Raw genomic sequence first — 25349 nt, 5'->3', positions numbered from 1 at the left:
TATAAATGGACAATATTTAAGGATATAGGGGAATGAGAGAAAACTGTAAATGCCTAGAAAAATGTATGTAACATTTGGAAACGCAATGTCGATGCCTGTTTTATTTTTTATTTTTTTATTTTTTGTACGTCTGTGGTGCTATATGTATTGTAAGTTTGTTTTTTCTGTCTTGTCTTGAAAACCAATAAAAAATTAAGTTAAAAAGAAAAAACATTAACATGATATCAATAAAGGTGTCCTGTGTGTGTGTGTGTGTGTGTGTGTGTGTGTGTGTGTTGTCCTTCGCCTTCCAAAACATGGGAAAACTAGAAAAAGTGCCCCTTGCAGGGAACAGGTCTCCACCAGGCCAGGTCAGGTTGTGGCCTCCTGGTGGCGCTATAATAGGCCAATGTGAAAAGGGTGCCATTTCTTCTTTACACCATTGATGATTCGAGGCATTTTGTTCAAAAAATGTGTTTTTGCAAAAATCCACCTGTTGGTGGCGCTATAACAGGCTAATGTGAAAAGGATGGGATATATTCCTCAGCCTAGTAGGAAAGTCTGTGAAAGATTTCACGTAAATTGCATGCTGCGTTCATGATTTGAGGCTTTTTTGTTTCAAAACGGGCCAATCCTGCAAAACTTTGAAAGCCAATGTTAGCCAATTAGGATGGAATATGAAATATCGGACAGATCCGTCTTGAGCACATGACTATAGAGATACTGTGTAACGATTTGCGGGATTTGTTGACGAAATCTGGAGGAGTAATATATAAAAAAAAGTGTTTTACAAAAGTCGGCCTCCTGGCGGCGCTATAACAGGCCGTTCTGGAAGATTTGGGGCAGAGGTTCATCGTTGACATCCAGGGAGTGTGTGTGCAGAGTTTGGCATCAACCGGGTTAACGGTGCCGGAGATTAGCTGGTAACGGACGGACACACACACACACACACACACGGACGGAGTGCGAAATATACTCTCTCCCCATGCCTTCGGCCCGGTGGAGACAATTACGTAAATGTGTTACATGTACAAGCATATAATAATAAGCGTACTGACCTGGAAGAGCAGGTTGAGGAACTCATTAGCCAGAGCACTCTTCACACTCCATATCTGGTAGTCCTCCAGGGTCAGGTGACCCAGCTGGCCGAGAAAACAACAAACAACAACAACATGTCAAGAGATCTGCTAATTATTATTACAGTCATTATTATTGGTCAAAAATACTGCACCGTCGACTGGAGAATGTGGATTTATGTAATTCGACCTTTGAACAGAATAGCTCAGGTCCTGACACTGTGAGACGCCGAGTTTGACCAAAATCGGATTAAATTGTTTAATCGCTTTGACAGACGCTATAACCCTGGCTGCAGCAGGTGTAAGGTTAGGTGCACTTAACTAAGATGACCTTAAGAAACAAGACGCAGCACTTTGGGTCGGTCCCCGCCCCTCCTACCCTTCAGAAATTGTTTGTTTGTTACGAGTATGTTACTACTACAGAACTGGCTGGTCTCTGGCCACCTCCCCACTCAGCTTAGAGAACAATGGTTGCAGTGATTAAAAAAAACAAGACAAGGTTAAGGTTCAATGGTAAAGGGTCCCGACTCCTGACAGGTCCCACTATAAAGTTAAACCCCCTTATGGCCAGCCTAGTTAACAGTGGATTGTGCCTTCTACCTGCACTATTCACATGTTTAATTCATCATTTTAATGCCAATAGAAACATCCGTGACATACACACTATATCTCCTTCTAACACGGTAATCCAATAGAGCACCGAAAGTCTGACGTCAATATCGGTACAATGGCGCAAATACACAGGTTCATGTACTTTTTATTTGCATTATAATGCCCATAGGTGGATTTTAGATCGCCTCATATAAGAACTGTGTTTGAAAAATAAACATGTTATTCTCCATAGAGAAATTTCTTCCGCGAACCAGGGGAATGGAAGGGATGAGAGAGTTACGTCAGGACTTTAGAACCAGGGGAATGGAAGGGATGAGCGAGTTACGTCAGGACTTTAGAACCAGGGGAATCGAAGGGATGAGCGAGTTATGTCAGGACTTTAGAACCAGGGGAATCGAAGGGATGAGTGAGTTATGTCAGGACTTTAGAACCAGGGGAATCGAAGGGATGAGCGAGTTATGTCAGGACTTTAGAACCAGGGGAATGGAAGGGATGAGCGAGTTACGTCAGGACTTTAGAACCAGGGGAATCGAAGGGATGAGCGAGTTATGTCAGGACTTCGGTGCTCTATGGTGCTGATGGTGGCGCTAACTTGACCAAAAAGAGCGAATCTGGCGATGTCATTTCCTGTCCAACGGATCACAACATCCGCTAGCTTTCTTCACTGTGTTACACAGTCAGATGTCCGGGATGCTATAAGCTATCATCGTTTATTTTAATAACTAAGTCAAATTAAGCTCTAATCAAGCCCCAGATATTGCATATTACGCAGCGATGCACATAAAGACTGTGCGTGCGAGAGCGTGCACGCGAGGATTCTGGCCAGTTTGAACCCATTCTGAACGGGAACCCATTTCGGTGTTAGCATCATGTTATGCTTTAGCTATTGAAAAATAGCAGATCTACAAGCTCATAGCGCGCCACTCGGTGGCACGCTATGAGCTTGTAGGTCTGCTATTTTTGAAAAGTCGAAGAACGACTGACATTTTCAGAATCTGATCTCAGGTCAGAATGGGTTCATCAGACCAGTGTGTGTCCAGTGGAAACCTCGTATGAATCTGATCTCAGGTCAGAATGGGTTAAGGTAGATTACATCGGCCGTTAGCCAAACCAGCCAAATGTTTTGCTACATTAATTAGTGAGCCTGGGGGAACGGCGCCTCACCTTGGTGTTGTCGTGCATCTTCAGAATGCCCTCCACTATGTCCGACACGCTGCTGTGCAATTCCTGAAATGGAACAGAGCATTAATGTTGCAACACAAATCAATATCACCCATTGCAATTACTAAGGATATATATAGGGGTGACACGGACTCACCGGAAAATGTATGAATCAAATCATCAGAAAATGTAATGAAAATAATTGGTTTAATGATAGTATACAATTTACAATTTAGGCATTTAGCAGACGCTCTTAATCCAGAGCGACTTACATTAAGCAAGAACAAAAAGCATGGGGAATACATCACATAAAAACATTTGTCATGAAACATGCGTAAGCTAAGAAAGTAACAGTGGAATATCTATAATGAAATAAGCTATACATCTATACTACTATGATATACATTATGTACTATGACGTGCTATGACTACATACAATGCACTTATGCTGTTTACATAACATAGTATGTCACGCAAGACATTTCTAACTGTGTCTCTATGTTGATGGGAGCACTCAGTGGCCACTTCTTTCGACATAATTATGGATTCGTTTAGTTCAGTCAATTTTGTAGTAACAACGTTTAGATTTTAGGTCATCCAAAAACATTTAAAGACAAAGACACAACAACGTGTCTTCAGTGGACTCTGGTCCCAATCACACTTACGGGGAGCGCGTCCGTGCGATTGTCCTTCCACACCTCTAGCAGCGCCACGACCATCTCGTGCAGCTCGTCTCGAGACAGAGCTCCATCTCGGTCCACGTCGAACACTTTGAAACAAACTGTGAAGAACACAAACAAACACCACAATGTATATAATTATGTCATCCTCGTAATCCTTTTTTCTGCAACACAAACACCTTCTGTTGTACATTTTGCCTTCATCTGTGTGACAGAAGGTGCGTTGTTGTTGTTGTTTAGTCCAATTAGCTGTTGTGAGTCTTACGTTACAATCAGGGGGGCAGTCAGACAGATATTTTGTGAAGCCACAAGGAAATCGGGATGAAAGTTCATATAATGGCCTGTTGTGGCGCTGTCATTGGACCCAAAAAAACCCATAGCCCCATAGAAGTATTTGGGCCCAACTTCACCTAGACTGTATTACCTTAATAAACATGGTCATGAATACTTTCTGCTTCCAGTCACTAGTTTAAAGTCTCATTTCTAATGTCATAATATTCTTTTTGGAAAATGATGGTCCCATTTATTAAAAAATTACCACAAAGTCGCGCATGTTCTGAGGGGCGTGGCTACCGTTACAGTCTATGAACGGGATCCCCCACCCACTCGAGTCAAAATAAAAACCAACGGAGAAGAAGGGGGGAAGTCCCACCTCGTTGTCTGGGCCAGCCAATGGCCAGCTGGGCCCAAACGGATCTAGAAAGATGGCGATGTACACAAGGAAGGACTGACAGGCTTCATTTTACGTTCATGTTAGACCCGGGGAACGCTTTGTCCATATTTTTTACAGTCTATGGTTACAATATGTCGCCAGTTCCCAATCATGCCAATATAATTTCGAGCACTGATGGCATTTTAGATGATTTTGTACCAAATAGAGAAGATGTGCACCTACATCTCAATAAAAAAACCCGGTTCAGTGAAGATAAGCCGCAGGTTTATTTTCAAATAAAATTGTATGGTTAAAGGGTTAGTTCAGATTTTTTTTTAACTTAAGTTGTATGAAATACTTGCCATTAATATAGTGGTTGCAACTGTAATTAATTGATTGCCCGAGTCCCGTGGTGGGAGTTGTGCTCTGGTTTTGGTCAATATTAAGTAGTTCCGGTCATTTTGTGGGGGGGGGGGGGGGGGGGGGGGGCAAGTAAACTAATTCACAAAACGAACGTCATTTGTATTGTTGACCTATTTCTAAAACATTAGCACGACTTTCGTTCAACTTTGACCCCTCTATCACACGGAACTATTTTTTGGGGCGTAGTGATATGGACACAAAAAACATAGTTATGTGTGATAGAGGGGTAAAAAAATAACGAAGTTGCACTAATATTTCAGAAATAGGTCAACAATACAAATGACGTTAGTTTTGTGGATTAATTTACCTTTACTGCATGGCCCCAGTGCCCCCTCCCTCCACAAAATGACCGGAACTACTTAATATTGACCAAAACCAGAGCAGAACTCCCACCACGGGACTCGGGCAATCAATTAATACAGTTGCAACCACTATATTAATGGCAAGTATTTCATACAGCTTAAGTTAAAAAAAATCTGAACTATCCCTTTAAAACACCTCAGGGAATCACAATCGTCTCTGAATTGATAGAAAACATGGAAGGGCTCACGTACATTTCTGCCTCTCAGCGATGGGACCTCGGCAGCACGCGGACAGACCACAGGAGATCTCTTTGAAGTCGATGTGATTGTCCCGGTTCTCATCGAAGGCGTGAAACAAGCCTGCAAATCCAAGAACCAACGTTATTAGTCATTAATACAACACGTTGTTTTCCGACTAAGCAATCCGATTGGTTGAAATACTGCAGACTCTCTCTACCCCGTGCTCAAACGAGCATGATGGCACGCAGACCTAACCAAAATATAGCAGAGTTGGCTAAGTGAGCGATTTCTTCTCATTTCTTCCTCAAAAATGAGAAGAAATGATGATTCATTTGCACTTATTTTGTGTTTTGGGTCAGAACTACAATATTATTTATTCATTTCAATGATAAGTTAGTCTTACAAATATGCAGGCATCACTGCTTTAATTTAATTTCCTAACAAATATTCATATATTAAAGGCCAACAATAATGCTTTTATTTTAAGATTTTTTTATTTCCACTTTGAAATCGCATGAATAAATAAAGTGTGGAGTCACCAAAACATTTCCACCATAAAAATTGGGTTCTGGTTTCAAAGTGAATATTACATTAGGTCCACTGAAAACATTGCTGGCCAATGCTGATAAATGTTGCATTACGTTATTTATCAAAGGTTGGTATGTGGAGCAAAAATATTCAGAATACGGTAGGGCTGGTCTAAAAGCAGCCGTCATGTGCATCTTTGCGCACTCGCATTGCAATGTTGGATTGTTTTGGTGTGTGCGTCACAGTAGCCTACTTGTGTTGTGGCCGCGGTGCCATGTACTTTTGTCTGCGTATGTGGTTGTAATAGACTAAAGAAAGAGTTATTCAGTGCCCATACCCGAAGGCGGGGTTGGCGAAAGGGCCTTTCTGTGTGGAGTTTGCATGTTCTCCCCGTGTCCCCTAGGGTAGGTACCCTCACAAAAACATGCAGTAATCCTGGTCTCTAAACTGCCTCCCCCTGGCCAGCCGGGGCGCCTGATGGAGGGGAAAGGAACTGGTTGGAATAACGTGTTCCTTCCACGCGCTACGTCCAACCAGGGAAACTCCCCCCTGTCAGGTGTAAAGGAGCAACTTGGACACTCAGGCATAAAGGGAGCATGAGTTAAGTCCGTTGCTCTCCCCAGGTTGGCGGAGGGTGTGTAGAGCCCACGATCACAGTAGATGATTGGCAGTTGGCACAGGGGTGAAAAATGGGTTACAAAATCGTGGGATAAAAAATATATATAAAAAAAAAGAAAGAGTTATTAACTATTCCATTTGATGATGCATAAAGCATAATGCTCATGGTGGTGCCTGGCTGGCTAAATGAGCTGAGCAGGCAGTTGTTGTGAACGTTGGTGTTGCTCAAATAGTGCTTTTCTCTGTGGAGTATGAAGCTGTAGTATGCGTATGCGTGACATATTTATTTAGCATTAAGGTATTCATTCATTTTCATCATCCTGGGCTTGTTGTGAGCTTGTAGGTCTGCATCTGGAGCATTTTCGGAGCTCCAACTAAAGATTTAAATCTTTAGTTGGAAGAATGCAATGGCATGTCATCAGTGTTGAGTGTTGACCATAATGGATTGACGGATATGGAGCCAAATGAACCCCCCGACGGCCGGCGCTATTCGCCTAATAAACGATCAGCGTTCACTTTATGCTGCTATACTGTGAATATAAAAAATATATGGTTTATGGTGTTTGTGGGGGGGGGGGGGGGGGGGAGTCATATATATTCTTCCAGTCCCTAAGGGGGGGTCCCGAAAACAAATATTTGGAGGCTCAAAAAAAGAAAATAAAATAAATCACATCTGCACCAGCCGCCCCTTGGTGCATAAATAAGGACCAGTCCCTTACCTTCGCTCAGTGAGGCGTGGATGGAAGCAGAGTAAACTAGAATGCTATCTGGCCCTAAACAGAGAATACACAGTGGCAGAATACCTGAGCACCGTGACCGACCCAAAACAAAGAAAAATCTTAACTAGGTACAGACTCAGTGAGCACAGTCTCGCAATCGAGAAAGGCCGTCATAGGCAGACCTGTATCCCGAGAGAAGACAGACTATGCACCCACTGCACACTAAACAAAGTGGTAACCGAGCTACACTTCCTAACCATCTGTCCATTGTACCAAGACATCAGAGACACATACTTCCCACAGATTACAACCACACACAGAGATTTTGAAAACATGACCAATGACAAAAAACTCCCATATCTGCTGGGCGAAATACAACAATGTGCAAACACAGCAGCAAGATGTGTGAGTTTAGTTGCTGTGATAGGAGAAGGATATCAAATGGAACACAACCACCCTAAAGACTAATCATTGTGTATATTCCTGCACTATACCTGCATTGAGCGACCTTGGTACATAGAATTTGATCTATTGAAGATTCTGACCTTCAAATGTACATCATTTTTGTTTTGATTGTATTGCTGTATTGTTGTATTGTTCTTTCTGCTTTGGCAATGTAAACGTACGTTTTCTCATGCCAATAAAGCCCTTTGAATTGAATTGAATTGGATGGGTGGACCAGTCCCTTACCTTCACTCAGTGAGGCGTGGATGGGTGGTGACACCAGTGGGACGAAGGTCTCCAGGTCGAAGCGTCCCGTCCGTGACTGGGCTTTCAGCAGCCAGTAGCGCTTCTCCAGGTCGATGATGTCAGACTCCTCCACTGCAGGAGAAAGGAGGAAAAAAAGGGATTATTCCAAATAACATAGGAAGTAAATCACAGGTGACACGGCCTGGTCTAATGGAGATATACAGTATGCACCCCGCTCAGCACAGCTTTCTAGTTTAACTTCATTTATCATAATTGTATATGGCCTAAATTCACAGATTCATCAATTACATTAACTTCATGTTCATGGCATACTCTTTTTTTTGCCTTTCAGACGAGACAATGTACTTTACAGTGTACTGTAGCGTGTTTAATTCACCCATTCACACACACACACACACACACACACACACACACACACACACACACACACACACACACACACACACACACACACACACACACACACACACACACACACACACACACACACACACACACACACACACACACACACACACACACACACAAAGTCAGCAACTGCGGAAGATTATTGCACAGCATTATGTGCTACGAATTACAATGCTTGATTGATGTTGGGACTTGGGACACAAGTTATTTCATACAGACACGGTGACAGCTATCATGCCTCCACACACACTCTGCACCACATTCAGTTATGTATAATAGCCAATAAGATAGCCTATAACAAAACGAACGACTCCCAACAAATAATAGCGATGTGAAAGCTTCGGCTGGAGGACAATGAACCAGCCGCCGCCGATCTTTCAACACGCTATAATCCCCCCTTGGCATTATAGCTAATAGGATTTAGCCGCTAGTATAAGCGTGCTATAGTCTGTGAAAGAGAGAGCAGTCTGTGACATATCACATAATGACAGGCGTCAGAACAACGGATGACACGAATCAAACGGCAAAACCAATTTTAAAATTGGGATTTTTTGGGATTAAAAAAAAAAGAAAAAACGTGTGGATTTGTTTGTCAGGCGATTGAAAAAGACAAAACACAACACACGTTATACAGACCGATATGGTGTGTGTGTGGCATCAGCTTGCATGCTGGACAGACTGGGGCTGTCTAATGACAAAGCAGCAGTAATGGTGTTTATGGAGGGGTCTTCTTCCTTGGGAGGCCCCTTTAAGTGCTGCAACAGTTCAGCCTATAATATAAGACAGTTGACCCCGGACTAATTGGCACAAGCAGATATTCAATAGCCTGTCTGTCTATAGACATCCACCTACTAATATACTCAGTCCACAGAGAGAGAGAGAGAGAGAGAGAGAGACACTGATTTGCAGGAGTATATGCGATCGATGGTTTAGAATGTTTACAGTGGGATGTGGGGGGGGTTGACTGGTCCATTTTAAAGCAGCACAGAGACATTATGCAGGCCTCTAGGCATCCTTGCAGAGAACATTAGCCCTTTATACCAAATAAAACATTGCACAGTAAACCTGTCCTGGGGAAATAATAATATAAAACTCATCCAGACTTGAGATTTTTGTTCAAGTAGCCATTTAGACGAGAGAACGATTCTAGAAATGCCTTCTAAATCCTGACAGTTTTCTGGGAAAAAAAAAAAAAAAAAGTGTTTCTATGTCATGTCCCCTCCATCAGGCGCCCCGGCAGGCCAGGGGGAGGCAGTTTAGAGACCAGGATTAATGCATGTTTTACTGAAAAATGGGTTTTAATACCTAGTGAGTACATGTATCAAATCCTGCATGCTGGGTGTAAGAGGGGTGACTGATCATTATGCCGCTATTGAGTGCAGGTGTGGGGGGGGGAGAATGACCAGTGATTAGTAATGGTAGCCGTATAGGAGAGGAAACAAACACCTGCTCATCTGGGCCTACAGGCATTAGTCAGGTTCCTCCGCAACCACGCAACCCTTTTGACCGCTAATCTATAAAACTCATTAGCTCCTGCTGCACCGACCGTGCATCGGCCTATACTATTGGAACACTTCTCATCCATCTCAGACAGCCCCCTGCCACTACTACAGCCTGTGGAAACCTTTAGCTTAGCAACGCTATAGGCTTTAGCAGCTACACACAAACGGTATCGTATCGTATACTACAGATCATTGCACACCGACCGCTTCATTCATCCCTGTTGGGGATTTGACACGTTTATGATAGGGATTGTTTGGACCAAACACCTTATTATTATTCTGTCAAAATGCATCGGTGATATATGCAGTCTCGCTAAAGGCAGTAGTGTACGATACTGTATATAGGATACAGTATTGTTACTAGTACTGTAACAGCACAGGGTATTATTTGACTTGGCTTTGCAACATGTTTCCTATTAAAAACACGCTCATAAAAGACTTTCTAAACACAATAAACTTGACTTAAAACCAGTGTCGACTAAAACTACGGCGCAGATTGTTCGTCGACTACCTTTTCGCACTGACGAAAACGACACGGAAACTGAACGAAAACTAAGCTACGATGACTAAAACTTAGACTAAATATACTGACAAATAAAAACTAGACTAAAATGTTAGGAAGGCACTAGTGGACAAGAGATCCAGTATAAGTCATTTTTACACTTGGTTTGCATGCTGAAAATAGCCGATCTACAAGCTTGTAGATCGCTTATTTTCAGCAAGTGTAAAAACACTGCATCAAGGCCCACCAAAATACATTTTAGTCGACTAACTCAACTGTAGATTCAGTTGACTAAAATCGTATGATATTTAGTCGACTAAAACTAGACTACACTAACACATTCCAGGTGACTAAAACGAGACTGAAATTAAATTAAAACTATTCAAGAGACTACTGTACGACTAAAACTAAAATCTAAATTTGCTGCCAAAATCAACACTGATTTAAACCAGACAATGCAATTAATTAACACTAGTTTTAGTGTTGCAGAACGACGTAAATAAGAAGCGCGAAACAATGAGGATGATATTGCTGACACAACATGAGTCAAACGTTCAACCTCATAAACAGCTGAACAACAGAAAGTAAAAGTATAGCTTCACAAAAAAGACAAAGAAACATGTCCGGATGTGGTTTCACAATGTGAAACCGTCTTGGTATTGCCTGACATTTGCAAATCTCCACCGTGAACATTTGGCAGTTGCATTTTTTGCAGAAAGGAGCCAAATATACCTTCCTGAAATGTGTTGAGATGTGCTTGCCTTTCCACAGCAGCAGCTCTCAAAGTGTGGGCCAATCAATGAGGATCGCGGGGGAGGGGGGAAGATTTGAAGGCGATCATAATGAATATTTCATTGACCTGGCACTCAACGCAGTGAGAAACTCTTAACAATAATTACTATTGTGATCAGCAAGATCACTTTTGACTTCCCAACAAACATACAAGCTCAACAACAGATATGGAGTGTATTACAGTATATCGTCGATGTCGGGCAGAAACCTTGCATCTCCATATTTCAGATCTACAAGCATGTACAGTAGATCAGTCATTTGTGTCAGTATTTTAAATAGTGCTTATTCATTTTTTTGTTGTTTATAGTAGGAAAAAAGGAATGACAAATATGTTTTCATGTTTTCTACCTCGACAGCGACAAAATACTCTATGTACGTGGGGATCCACGTAGTGTTGATTTCCTCGACTAAAACTAAGACGAAAAATGTTCGTCGACTATATCACTGACGAAAACTAAATGGAAACTAAATGAAAACTAAGCTGTGATGACTAAAACTGAGACTAAATATATTGACAATTTCGTCAACAGATACAAACTAGACTAAAATGTTAGGAAGGGGACTAGTGGACAAGAGATCCAGTACAAGTCATTTTACACTTGCACGCTTGCATGCTGAAAATAGCAGATCTACAAGCTCACAACGCATGCTTGTAGATCGGCTGTAGTAAAGTAGAAGTGTAAAATCAGTCATTACGACGGCATCAAGGCCAGCCAAAATACATTTTAGTCGACTAAATCAACTGTAGATTTAGTAGACTAAAATCTTTTGACATTTAGTCGACTAAAACTAGACTACCACTAAAAACCATTCCATGTGACTAAAAAAAAATGTTCCAAAAGACAATGACTAAAAAACTAAAAATAGAAATCTGCTGACAAAAACCCAACACTGGATCCACGGGGTATAAATAATGAACCACCCTGGCAGTGTGCGCGGTAGCATAGGTACCCACCTAGAGGTGCGATTATATAATGAACCACCCTGGCAGTGTGCGCGGTAGCATAGGTACCCACCTAGAGGTGCGATTTTCGTAGAGCTGCAGCAGAGGTACCATAATACCATTCTCCATCAAACAGGCTAGGAGGAGTCGGACACAGCATGGCCTGGCCTGGACCATAGTACGACTCCACAGTACACACACACACACACACACACACACACGCCACAGTCAACAGAGAGAGAAAAACCCCCGAGCTAAGTCATCGTGCTGCCGTTGCGACGATGTGTAATCCTGTAGGTTTTCCCCAGAGGATCCACGCCAGTGCAAAAAGGATCCACGCCAGTGCAAAAAGGATCCAAGCCCAGCGTGATTTAGTTCAGTTTCGCTGAAGATCCCCCTGTGTTTCATGAACTTAAAAGACACCTCGTGTCGTGTCGACCTTAAAGCCTTCCTTAGCCCTACATTCTGGACGGAACCATGAACTGGTCAAACGTACCCCTCACATACACACCCTTTAACACACACCTGCTGTCACACACACACACACACACACACACACACACACACACACACACACACACACACACACACACACACACACACACACACACACACACACACACACACACACACACACACACACACACACACACACACACACACACACACACACACACACACACACACACACACACACACACACACACACACACACACAGTGTTAAGAGGCTAATCTGGGAGCGGGGGCAGATTACAGGCAGTCTGATTGGTGATTGGTCCGGCGTGAGACAACAAGACAAGACGAGACCGCATCGTTCCGGCTTCTCTCGGTTTTGTCTGGAGGAAAAACAAAAACTTGCCAAATCCCAACCGGTTAAACGGCAAAACGTTTTTTTTTTTTTTTTTGCATTTACTCTTGGCCTGCTTTTCTGCTTCACCGGTCGTTACTTCGTTCAGTCAGTGCATCTCAGAGGGAGGTTTGCAGAGAGAGCCTGAGGTCAGCAAGTCAAGATTTATTTATTGACTTTTCATTAAAGTGGGCTGGCAGAGAGGCTGCCATGTGCCTGGGCTGTCCACTATGTGTGGCTCAAACTACCTTGAATTAAGGCATTACTATACAGATCAAATCAACTAATCAAAGGATTCCCGAGCGCGGTACGGCTGCACCCGCTCCTTGGCTGCAAGCTCAACCGTTCCAAGAGAGAGATGGGTCAAATGCGGAGAACAAAAAAATGTCACTGCGGTTAAACGTGTGTGACAAATCGTATGACTTTTACTTTGACTCTCTCTCTCTTATTCACGGAGAAAAAACAACAACACAGAACAACACGAAAACAACACGGTCAGTGGCCAAAGACACATCGCTGTCTGCCTTTGTTCAAAATGTACGGTTTGTGTGTGTGTCTCTCACTCGGACACACGATATTCACGGAGAAACCGAGACAAGAAACACGTGGCATTAGATGCGAGCGCGCCACAGGCACGCTACAGTACCGTTTCTCACAAGCTGAACAGTCTCCTTAACTGTACAGGTTAATGTGTCCTCCAGGCTCAGATACCATGACTCGGAATGAATCGGACATTGAATAATTAGTACCACAAAAAGCACGAGGGGTCAGACCTAGTTTTTCTACTGACTCACTCAAATATATGTGTCTTTTGGAAACCACAGAAAACATTAAAATAAACTTTAAGCTCTAGTTTCCCTAGTCTCTAGTGTGTGTGTGTGTGTGTGTGTGTGTGTGTGTCAGACTGCCACAACAGCATCGTTCGCTTCCCGCTCTTTTAGTAAACAGAAAATACATTTCCGGGGGAGGGTTGTGCCCCCTGTTGAGAGACCAATGAGGAGAGAGTATAGTACCCATTGACCAATGAGGAGAGAGTATAGTACCCATTGACCAATGAGGAGAGAGTATAGTACCCATTGACCAATGAGGAGAGAGTATAGTACCCATTGACCAATGAGGAGAGAGTATAGTGCCCATTTATCAGCTTAAATTTTATAGCGTACCAGTTCCAGTTTTTGTCAGCTCAGTTCTTTGTGTCATCATCACTTCCGGTTTCATCCTGTAGAGCCTGATTGGATGAAATTGATATCCTGACCTCTCGGGAGACGCACCTGTTACTGCACACTCAACGATTACTATCAGGGTCTATTATATAGAGCCATTTAAAATGCATTATACAACATTCCCACCCATTTTAGGGGCGGGAACCCCTTTGTGTTTTAAGCATTATGTTGTACTTTAGCTATTGAAAAATAGCAGATCTACAAGCTCGTAGCGCGGCACCGAGTGCCGCGCTACGAGCTTGTAGGTCTGCTATTTTTGAATTATCGTGAAAATGTGGCTCAAATGTTTTGAATATATTCTTTCAGAGCGAACGTTTTTAACTCAAATCTTTGCTTCTGTTGGGGGGGGGGGCAACATATTTTCAGATGGGGGTCGGCGGCCAAATACATTATATTTCTGGGGGTCCTTGACATGAAAATGTTTGAGAACGACTGACATACAAACATGGGGTTTTTCAGAAAACTGTCAGGATTCAGAATAGAAGGCATTTTGTAGAATTGTCCTCAGGTCTAAAAAATGGGTTCATTGTGATTGAAATGAGTGAGTGTTTAATGGAAATACTGCCACTTCTTTCAGTGGCAATAAATGCAACAGGACTCACCGCCAGTGAAGCGTCACTTGGGGGGATTAGAATGAGTCTATATAGTCAGTAATATTAGAAAGCATCCAGTATGTTGTATCTTCATTAGTTCCGCATCTCAGAACAGTATTTTTTTCAGTTTGCAACCACTGACCAAGAGTGTAGCAATGGCAGCAAACAGAACCAAGGAGAGAGAGAGAGAGAGAGAGAGAGAGAGAGAGAGAGAGAGAGAGACACACACACACACACACACACACACACACACACACACACACACACACACACACACACACACACACCCAGCAGTGTTGTTTTTGGCAGCAAATTTAGATTTTTGTAGTTTTAGTCGTAGTCTCTTGAAGAGTTTTCCATTTAGTTTCAGTCGCATTTTAGTCACCTGGAATGCTTTTTAGTGTTTAGTGTCGACTAGTAAATATCATGAGATTTCAGTCGACTAAAATGTATTTTGGCGGGCCTTGATGCCGTCGTAAATGACCGTTTTTGTCACATGCTGAAGTGAAAATAGCAGATCTACAAGCTCGTAGATCTTGTAGATCTGCAATTTTCCAGCACGCAACCAAGTGTAAAATGACTTCTACTGGATCTCTTGTCCACTAGTCCCTTCCTGGCATTTAGCATTCATCCGTTGATGAAACTGTCAATATAATAATAGTCTTAGTTTTAGTCATCACAGCTTAGTTTTCATTTAGTTTCCATTTCGTTTTTGTCTGTGAAAAAAAGGTAGTCGACGAACATATTTCGTCTCAGTTTTAGTCGACAGAAACAACACTGGCACCCACAGTGTTCAGACAGGTCTGAACAAACAGTGTGTTGACACTAGGAGCACCCACAGTGTTCAGACAGGTCTGAACAAACAAACAGTGTGTTGACACTAGGAGCACACACAGTGTTCAGACAGGTCTGAACAAACAAACAGTGTGTTGACACTAGGAGCACTCACAGTGTTCAGACAGGTCTGAACAAACAGTGTGTTGACACTAGGAGCACCCACAGTGTTCAGACAGGTCTGTACACACAGTGTGTTGACACTAGGAGCACCCACAGTGTTCAGACAGGTCTGAACACACAGTGTGTTGACACTAGGAGCACCCACAGTGTTCAGACAGGTCTGAACAAACAAACAGTGTGTTGACACTAGGAGCACTCACAGTGTTCAGACAGGTCTGAACAAACAGTGTGTTGACACTAGGAGCACCCACAGTGTTCAGACAGGTCTGAACACACAGTGTGTTGACACTAGGAGCACCCACAGTGTTCAGACAGGTCTGTACACACAGTGTGTTGACACTAGGAGCACCCACAGTGTTCAGACAGGTCTGAACAAACAGTGTGTTGACACTAGGAGCACCCACAGTGTTCAGACAGGTCTGTACACACAGTGTGTTGACACTAGGAGCACCCACAGTGTTCAGACAGGTCTGAACACACAGTGTGTTGACACTAGGAGCACTCACAGTGTTCAGACAGGTCTGAACAAACAGACAGTGTGTTGACAGGAGGACTCACAGTGTGTGACACCGGCGAGGGTCTGGTAGAAGGTCGGCGTGTCACTGTCGTCCGTCAGGGTCACACACACGCCTCCCGACAGCAGCCACCGGGAGAAGGTGAAGGCCTCCTTGTTGTGCAGGAGCCAGTTCCTGAAGCGCTCGTAGTTCACCTTCTCTCCCTGGAAAGAAAAGACGCGCAGTAAGCACACAGTGGCACCCGAAGGCTCATTCATATAGTCTGGGTTTTCGGGTGGTGAGGTGACCGCCACCGCTCCGGTGGTGAGGTGACCACCACCGCTCCGGTGGTGAGGTGATCACCACCGCTCCGGTGGTGAGGTGATCACCACCGCTCCGGTGGTGAGGTGATCACCACCGCTTCGGTGGTGAGGTGATCACCACCGCTCCGGTGGTGAGGTGATCACCACCGCTCCGGTGGTGAGGTGGTGACCGCCACCGCTCCGGTGGTGAGGTGGTGACCACCATCGCTCCGGTGGTGAGGTGATCTTCATGAAAGTGCTCATAAAACATTATTTTAATTCCTCATAAAAAGTGTGCCGTGTGCGTATTATGTGCGTGTGTGTGTGTGTGCGTGTGTGTGTGTGTGTGTGTGTGTGTGTGTGTGTGCGTGCGTGTGGTGGGCGTTTCTGAGCAATACATCAAAGCAATACATCACAGTTGATCCATAATTGTATCAACTAAGTGTATACACTATTGCATACAGTGTCTCAAAGTTTTTTTTTTTTGTGTGTCTTACCTTGGTTGGCCTTTATAATTAAAACCCACTCAGGCCAGATCACACATGATGCAGTGCCCATAACTTAGCCTGGCTAATAAGCCAGACCGAATCAGCCGTTGGCAAAAAAAAATTGCCTGCCGGCACGACAGTGTGATTTGAGTCTGGGTTATTAGCCAGGCTACCCATAACTGGCTTTAATGTAGTCATTTATTTTTATTGGAGGGTGCTGTCGTATATTGGCAGTTGGTTGAATTGAAAATATACTGTACATACCGTAATATCTTTTTGTTTTATGTGTATGAACCCATTCTGGGCGGGAACCCCTTTAGGTGTTAGCATTATGTTATGCATTAGCTATTGAAAAATAGAAGATCTACAAGCTCGTAGCGCGCCACCGAGTGGCGCGCTACGAGCTTGTAGATCTTCTATTTTTGAAAAATGACTGACACAGAAACATAGCTTTTTCAGAAAACTGTCAGGAAGACATTTTTAGAATCTGATCTCAGGTCAAAATGGGTTAATTTCCTTAACTGATTTCATGAGCTACGTGATACATTTTGTTCACAAAACGATATCCGACAAAACATTTGGTATAGTACCAATTGGCATCCCTGTGAGCACTATGGCACTTGTAATCTGATTAACTTTTCATCCCTAATCAGTGCCCATGAGCCTGCGTGTCTGTGTCTGCGTGTGTCTGTGTGTGTGTGTCTGCGTGTGTGTGTGTGTGTGTGTCTGTGTCTGCGTGTGTGTGTGTGTGTGTGGCGTGTGCGTGTGCGGTGGGATCTGATTGAAAAGCTCAAAAGCCCCTTTGTAATCCAGTTAAGAACCTGCAGAGTGCCTCTCTGTAATGCTAAACTTTCTCTTCTTCTCTCGGTGGCACCCGGCTGATAACGCCAGGTTTATGAAACAGTATGTTCAGATAATGATGGAGAGAGAGAGAGGCCACATGTGAGCCCTCAGCACATTTTGCAGGGAACTTCACTTAACCCGTTTTGACCGGAGATCAGAATCTAAAAAATGTTCTTCTACATCCTGACAGTTTTCTGAAAAAGCTATGTTTCTATGTGTCAGTCAAAAATAGCAGACCTACAAGCTCGTAGCGCGCCACTCGGTGGCGCGCTATGAGCTTGTAGATCTGCTATTTTTCAATAGCTAAAGCATAACATGATGCTAACACCAAAAGGTGGTTCCTGCCCAGAATGGGTTAAAACCAATTAGCAGGTTTCGCTGATGCCGCGGCAGAACTTCAGATGTTGACGTGGCGTATGAAAATTATAACACCATGGGCTCCATTTTCGGCACCGCTAAACCCCTTATGCCTAAACTTATTTGCCTTTTCTTTTATTTTTTACTATTTTGAAAAACATTTTTGAATAGTTCAACTAGCCAATCTATACATTGACACGTTGTGCGCTTGTAGATTTTAACTACCGGTATTCAAAAATGTTTTGCTAAAAAGTTTTTTAAAAAATCAGACCAGTCTGAAGCGAGTGGTGCAACAGCACCCACTATTGGTACTCTAGACATAGTCACATAGTCCCATAGGGACAAAGCTGTTCCTTGGAGTGGTTGCACCACTCAAAAAGGCAAAGAAGTTTAGGGATAAGGGGTTTAGCGGTGACGAAAATGTAGCCCCATATTTTATACCAACCTATTTGCTATTTCAACCGATTTTCCTGTTGTTCTATTATTGACGTCTTCTGCACTGAATTTTTCTGTATTGCATTGCATTGCATTTATATTCTGCCTTGTGAAGCACTTTGGTACAATGAGAGTTGTTTTTAAATGTGCTATATAAATACATTTGATTTGATTTGATTTGATAAACATCCTTTGGATGGCAAAAGTGCTGTCATTTACATCCATAGGCACAGGGGATGTTTCTTGTTTTCTCGTTTTGACTCTACCATTGACAACGCCCCATCTATAAAACCCATGCGATGCCAATAGAGCATTGCATAGAGCAGCCCAGGGCCCAGGAAATTATTCCCTGTTCATTTTCCTCATAGACATTTCAAAAAGTATTTATTTAAAGACCTTTTAAGCCTCATACAAAGCCAACTCGAGTTGTGAGAAATCATAACAAACACAATTTTTCGAGCCGAACAAATTATTAGAAAGAAGAAGAAAAACGGCAGGTTACAACACTTTTTTTCTTGTTTTTCTTCTTTGTAATTATTTGTTTGGTCCAAAACAATTGTGTTTATTGTCATGATTTGTCACGACTCGAGTTGGCTTTGTACGACGCTTAAACTGGTTCCGCACCGGCCCCGAGAAAACGAGATTAATTCACCTTTGCAATGAATGCCATGCCCGACATCCCGAGATTTGTTTTATTCTCCATAATCCAGCATTTTATGCTAACGATCCGTGACGTTTACCTAAAAACAGCCAAAATACTCGTGTGCAGGCGCGGCCTTTATGTGCATTATGGATCATAATATGCGCAAAATGCGATATTCGGGGCTTGATTAGAGCTTAATTTGACTTATATGTGACAAAAAACAGTTATTTCCCCATCGGATCACCTCCCGACCTGACCTTTCAAATAGCTGGTGGATGTCGTTTAGTGTTTGAACCGGAACTGATTGTCGGCCATCTTATGAGTTTTTCAAAAAAGTCGCTAGCGGCCACTATAGAGCGTCGCAGTCCCTCCCCCTTTCAGAAGAAGAAAATAAAGGCAGGATGCAACACTATTTGTTTTGTTCTTCTTCTTATAAATTATTTGATCGGCCCCAAAACATTGTGTTCATTGTCATGATTTGTCACGATTCGAGTTGGCTTTGTCCGCGGCGTAACCGTCTTTAAATAAATACTTTAAGAAAAGCCTATGAGAAAAATGCATTGCGATTCATTTCCTGGGCCACTCGTTGTTCTGAAAGGGGGAGGGACTGCGACGCTCTATATCACTGGCGCTGAAACAGGTCTTTAAATAAATACTTTTTGAAATGTCTGTGAGGAAAAATGCATTGGGAATCATGTCCTGTGCCTGGCGTCGTCATGAAAGGGGGCGCTATGAAGCCCAGGTGATGCCAATTAGTGGAGAGATTTTTAGCTGTGAGGAGAAGAATCCAAAAGGATGATTGGCTGACCTCGGTGAAGAACTTCCTGAGCGAGGGCGGGACTTCCCCGTCCAACACGCGGAGGACCGCCTCCATGTCATCCCTCGCCGCGTAGCCCCCCGGCTCGCTGGCAAACAGGCTGAAGAGGTCTGCACACACACACACGCACACGCACACGCACACGCACACACACACACACACACACACACACACACACACACACACACACACACACACACACACACACACACACACACACACACACACACACACAACAGAGAGAGAGAGAGAGTTGGGTTAATCCGTTTGACAGGCAGACAGACACGATAGCAGTAATGCAAAAGCTATACTGTAGATGGCGTTGAACCTCTTTAAACCCATTCTGGGCAGGAACCCCTTTTGGGTGTTTTAAAGCATTATGTTATACTTTAGCTATTGAAAAATAGCAGATCTACAAGCTCGTAGCGCGGCACGAGCTTGTAGGTCTGCTATTTTCTTTTTTAATCGTGAAAATGTGAGTGTTTTCAAGCGGATTTTCATGGATCAAAGGCGCAAATACTTTGGCGTATCCTCTAAAGGTAACTAGATAAAGTGCCCCTCAGGGCACAGGTCTCCACCAGGGCAGGTCAGGTTGTGGCCTCCTGGTGGCGCTATATTAGGCCAATGTGAAAAGGGTCCCATTTCTTCTTTGGCAATTGGATGATTTGAGGCATTTTGTTCCATAAATGTGTTTTACAAAAATCCAGTGGCGCTATAACAGGCCAATGTGAAAAGGGTGGGATATATTCCTCAGCCTAGTAGGAAAGTCTGTGAAAGATTTCACGAAAATTGCACGCCGTGTTCATGATTTGAGGCTTTTTGTACAAAACGGGCCAATCATGCAAACCTTAGTTGACAGCCAATGTTAGCCAATTATGATGGAATATGAAATATCGGACAGATCCGTCTTGAACACATGACTATAGAGATAGTGTGTAACGATATGCGGGATTTTTAGACAAAATCTGGAGGAGTAACATAAAAAAAATGTGTTTTACAAAAGTCGGCCTCCTGGTGGCGCTATAACAGGCCGTTCAGGAATATTTGGGGCCGAGGTTCATCGTTGGCATCCAGGGAGTGTGCGTGTGCGCAAAGTTTGGCATCGACCGGGTTAACAACCCATCCTGGTTCTATGGTTCCTAATGCTTTAGCTATTGAAAAATAGCAGATCTACAAGCTCATAGCGCGCCACCGAGTGGCGCGCTACGAGCTTGTAGGTCTGCTATTTTTGAAAAATCGAAGAACGACTGACATTTTTTAGAATCTGATCTCAGGTCAGAATGGGTTAATCAGACCAGTGTGTGTCTAGTGGAAACCTCGTATGAATCTGATCTCAGGTCAGAGACTCAGAATGGGTTAAGGAAGTCCTTAGCTCATCCCGAGTTCCATGACAGTTCTAATACTCACACTTGGCCTTCTCTTCATCTCGTCCTCTGGTCAGCAGCACCAGGCCAACTATCAGGTTGTTGAAGTGCAAGCCTTTAGACGAGCCTCCGAAGGAAGTGTAGATCACCTGGATGGACGAGAGAGGACAGATGTGGTCAGGAGGACAGCTGACAGATGTGGTGAGGAGGACAGCTGACAGATGTGGTCAGGAGGACAGCTGACAGATGTGGTGAGGAGGACAGCTGACAGATGTGGTGAGGAGGACAGCTGACAGATGTGGTGAGGAGGACAGCTGACAGATGTGGTCAGGAGGACAGCTGACAGATGTGGTGAGGAGGACAGCTGACAGATGTGGTGAGGAGGACAGCTGACAGATGTGGTCAGGAGGACAGCTGACAGATGTGGTGAGGAGGACAGCTGACAGATGTGGTGAGGAGGACAGCTGACAGATGTGGTCAGGAGGACAGCTGACAGATGTGGTGAGGAGGACAGCTGACAGATGTGGTGAGGAGGACAGCTGACAGATGTGGTCAGGAGGACAGCTGACAGATGTGGTGAGGAGGACAGCTGACAGATGTGGCGAGGAGGACAGATGTGGTGAGGACATATGTGACCAGATTTGACTGAGACTGCCATCGCGCACATTCCAGCTTTTCACCAGAGGAGAAAAACTTTTTTATTTATTTTTTCAAAATGAGTTAATAGCACAGGCAGACTCTTCACATACTAGAGCATGTCTGAAATAAGTGTCAGAGCTGAAATTGACATGTAAATATGAAATAAATGCTTAAACATGTAGCTATTGTAATGTTAGAGACCACAGAAGACATGTAAATATGAAATAAATGCTTAAACATGTAGCTATTGTAATGTTAGAGACCACAGAAGACATGTAAATATGAAATAAATGCTTAAACATGTAGCTATTGTAATGTTAGAGACCACAGAAGACATGTAAATATGAAATAAATGCTTAAACATGTAGCTATTGTAATGTTAGAGACCACAGAAGCGAACCTTTCAAGCCTGTTTTCTCAACTCGCTGTTTTCTGCAAGACATTACTCTATAAGCCATATCTCCAAAACTGGTGGGTCAAACTGAACAACCAATATGTCAATTTGAAGCTATGATTCCCTGCTTTGATATGATATGAAAACAAAATTCAAAAAAATCCATATATAGTTAGATGGTAGATATATCTACATATAAGTTGCGTGGCTCAAATTAGAAATAAAACGTGGCAGAACATGCGTGGTGTGCAAGTATAGAAACAAGTCCAGTCCAGCTGCTGCTATACCTGTACTTATACATTGATTTATTTAGTGGTTGTTATGTTGTATTATTATTATTAATGGCATGCTGTGTGTGGCATTGCCAGGTGCCAGATTCACGGATGAGGCATTATTATTTAACCTTGCAGGGGCAGGTTTTTCAACAACCAGGACCTGCCTTAGAGGAGTCCTGCGTTGGGAATCCAGGTCGATGTAACGTCCGTGTCAAATCGCCTGGAGTCATTAACCCATTCTGAACGGGAACTAATTTTGGTGTTAGCATCATGTCGTGCTTTAGCTTTTGAAAAATAGCAGATCTACAAGCTCATAGCGCGCCACCGAGTGGCGCGCTACGAGCTTGTAGATCTGCTATTTTTTTTTAAATCGAAGAACGACTGACATTTTTAGAATCTGATCTCAGGTCAGAATGGGTTAATCAGACCAGTGTGTGTCCAGTGGAAACCTCGTATGAATCTGATCTCAGGTCAGAATGGGTTAATAGCGCTGTTCGTTTAAAATACCAAGTAGGTATACTACTGTAGGTAGCCTTGTGTTAACTACACCAGATCCTGGCGATTTCAACCTCATCAACGGTGGCACCATTTGTCAGTATTTCTGTGTGTGTGTGTGTGTGTGTGTGTGTGTGTGTGTGTGTGTGTGCATGCGTGCATGTGTGGAGTTATGCATGCAACACACACACACTGCCACACACATTTTACCGTACGCAACAGCATCCATGGATAGATCAAAGAACTGCATGTTTTTTTGCTTCACTGTCAAGACTGCATAATTATAGAAAGAGCCCGGGGATCTCAGGAGTAACGGCATAATGTCAGAGAGGTGGAATATGGTTGACTAACAAGGTCGAGAAACCAAAACCAAGTCTGCTGCGTTCGCAAAACACAGCGTATTACTGTCAGTGTGATCTCACAATATGTGGGTGTGAGAAGAATTCATCTTCTCAGGATGAGTCAACTAAAATAACTCAGAATTACTTCATTGCCAGTACTCTATTGTAGGTCATACCGGAATTGTTTCTGGTGCCACAAATGAAATATAAAAAATATTTATTGATTTACTGATTAACCCATTTAGACCCGAGGGCGATTCTACAAATGACGGTTTTCTGAAAATCCACGTTTCGATATCGTTCTCAAACATTTTCACGTGAATAATAATGTATTTGGCTGCCAACCCCATCTGAAAATATGATGTTCCAGGGACCCTCCAGAAGCAAAGATTTGAGTTAAAAACATTAGCTCTGAAAGAATATATATTTTTTTACACAAGTCAATTTCCTCATTTGAGAACAAAATAATTCTGATTAATCGGGAAGAAATTGGCTTCTATAAGGGCTCAGTAGCGATTCAGCGATTGCTCTTTAGCAGATAAATCATTAAGTAATGAATACTGAAATTCTATGCCCTGCCTGAGGGGAATCATGTTGGGTCCCAACTGATGCATTGACAGGCATTAGTTAGGGAGGAGGTGATGGAGAGAGGATACATGAACAGTTTACGTTTACATCAACAGAAAAATGTTGGACAATAGACCTTTTTATACTGTAGGTAGTATAATGTTTGTGTGTGTGTGTGTGTGTGTGTGTGTGTGTGTGTGTGTGTGTGTGTGCGTGCGTGAGTGAGTGAGTGAGAGAGAGAGTTGACTCACTGTTGTTTGGTTTGTGTGTGTTACGTCAGTGTGTGTGTGTGTTACGTCAGTGTGTGTGTGTGTGTGTGTGTGTGTGTGTGTGTGTGTGTGTGTGTGTGTGTGTGTGTCTCAGCCCAGGGTGTGGAGCAGCCAGCCCTGAGGTGACTCTGCAGTCAGTGACGTAAGGCAGAGGTTGTGTTGGTGTCAGCAGGTCACAGCCGGTCTGGAGTAGGGAAGTTCAACTCATGGACCAAATGAAAACCACGTAGACGTTTTGTACCAACAGAATGCTAGTTCGTTGTCTATTTTCTTCCTCTTAACCCATTTAGACCCGAGGACGATTCTATAAATGCCTTCTAAATCATGACAGTTTCCTGAAAAACCTCATGTTTCTATGTCAGTGGTTCTCAAACTATTTAATGTCAAGGACCCCGAGAATGATACGTAATTGGCCGCGGACACCCATCTGAAAATATGTTGTTCCAGTGGCAGTGACCCCCAGAAGCAAAGATTTGAGTTAAAAACGTTCGCTCTGAAAGAATTTATATTCAGAGATTTGCGTCACGTTTTCACGATTTTTCAAAAATAGCAGACCTACAAGCTCGTAGTGCGGCACTCGGTGCCGCGCTATGAGCTTGTAGATCTGCTATTTTTCAATAGCTAAAGCATAAAACACCAAAAGGGGTATTTCCTCTCTCTCACGCTTTCTCTCTCTATAGAATATTTTGCTGTAACACAAATAGAACTGAAGATTGATGAAAGCCTGGCACTTCCTCAAATTGATCATTCTAATGGTCTGTTTCCGATAAAAATAATGATCCAGCCCTTATGCAAAAGACTAAAATACACAATGTGGTTTTCTGATTCAACCACATGGCACCATATTTTTCCACGGCTATAATATTAAATCAAAAGGCCCCCCGATATAACCAGCTTTGTGACAATAAAGGCTGTTGTTTGACCAGTTTGTTCATCATTGTTTTTTTAGAAATGTGTCACAGTTAAGGTGGTTGGCTGGTTGCACATTGCAACACTGGACGCGTTTTTGGGGAAAACAGACGAGAAAACACCGCTAAAAATCCAGTCCAGTGTGCAGGGTCCTTTACACAGTTGCAGAACTGCCAAAGTGTGTGAAAAACCTCACCGTCTCCTTTCGAGAGGGTGAAACGCTACACGAGGAAATCATAACCTGAGTG

The 25349-nt window shown here is 43.2% G+C and overlaps 1 protein-coding gene across 1 annotated transcript in view; it reads right to left on the bottom strand.

The window, feature by feature from the left end:
* usp32 (ubiquitin specific peptidase 32) overlaps window positions 1–25349 on the bottom strand; it is an 84088-nt gene that overhangs the window by 33714 nt on the left and 25025 nt on the right. Inside the window, 8 exon segments of the mRNA XM_080771549.1 lie at window positions 1038–1121; window positions 2832–2894; window positions 3494–3609; window positions 5138–5245; window positions 7681–7812; window positions 16028–16187; window positions 19840–19958; window positions 21256–21361. Of these exon segments, the coding sequence (XP_080627675.1) occupies window positions 1038–1121; window positions 2832–2894; window positions 3494–3609; window positions 5138–5245; window positions 7681–7812; window positions 16028–16187; window positions 19840–19958; window positions 21256–21361 (888 nt within the window).

Source organism: Protomyctophum bolini (assembly GCF_963924005.1).
Source record: "Protomyctophum bolini genome assembly, chromosome: 9".
In the NCBI taxonomy this organism is placed as follows: Eukaryota; Metazoa; Chordata; class Actinopteri; order Myctophiformes; family Myctophidae; genus Protomyctophum; species Protomyctophum bolini.
This window is presented reverse-complemented; position numbering and strand designations above follow the sequence as displayed.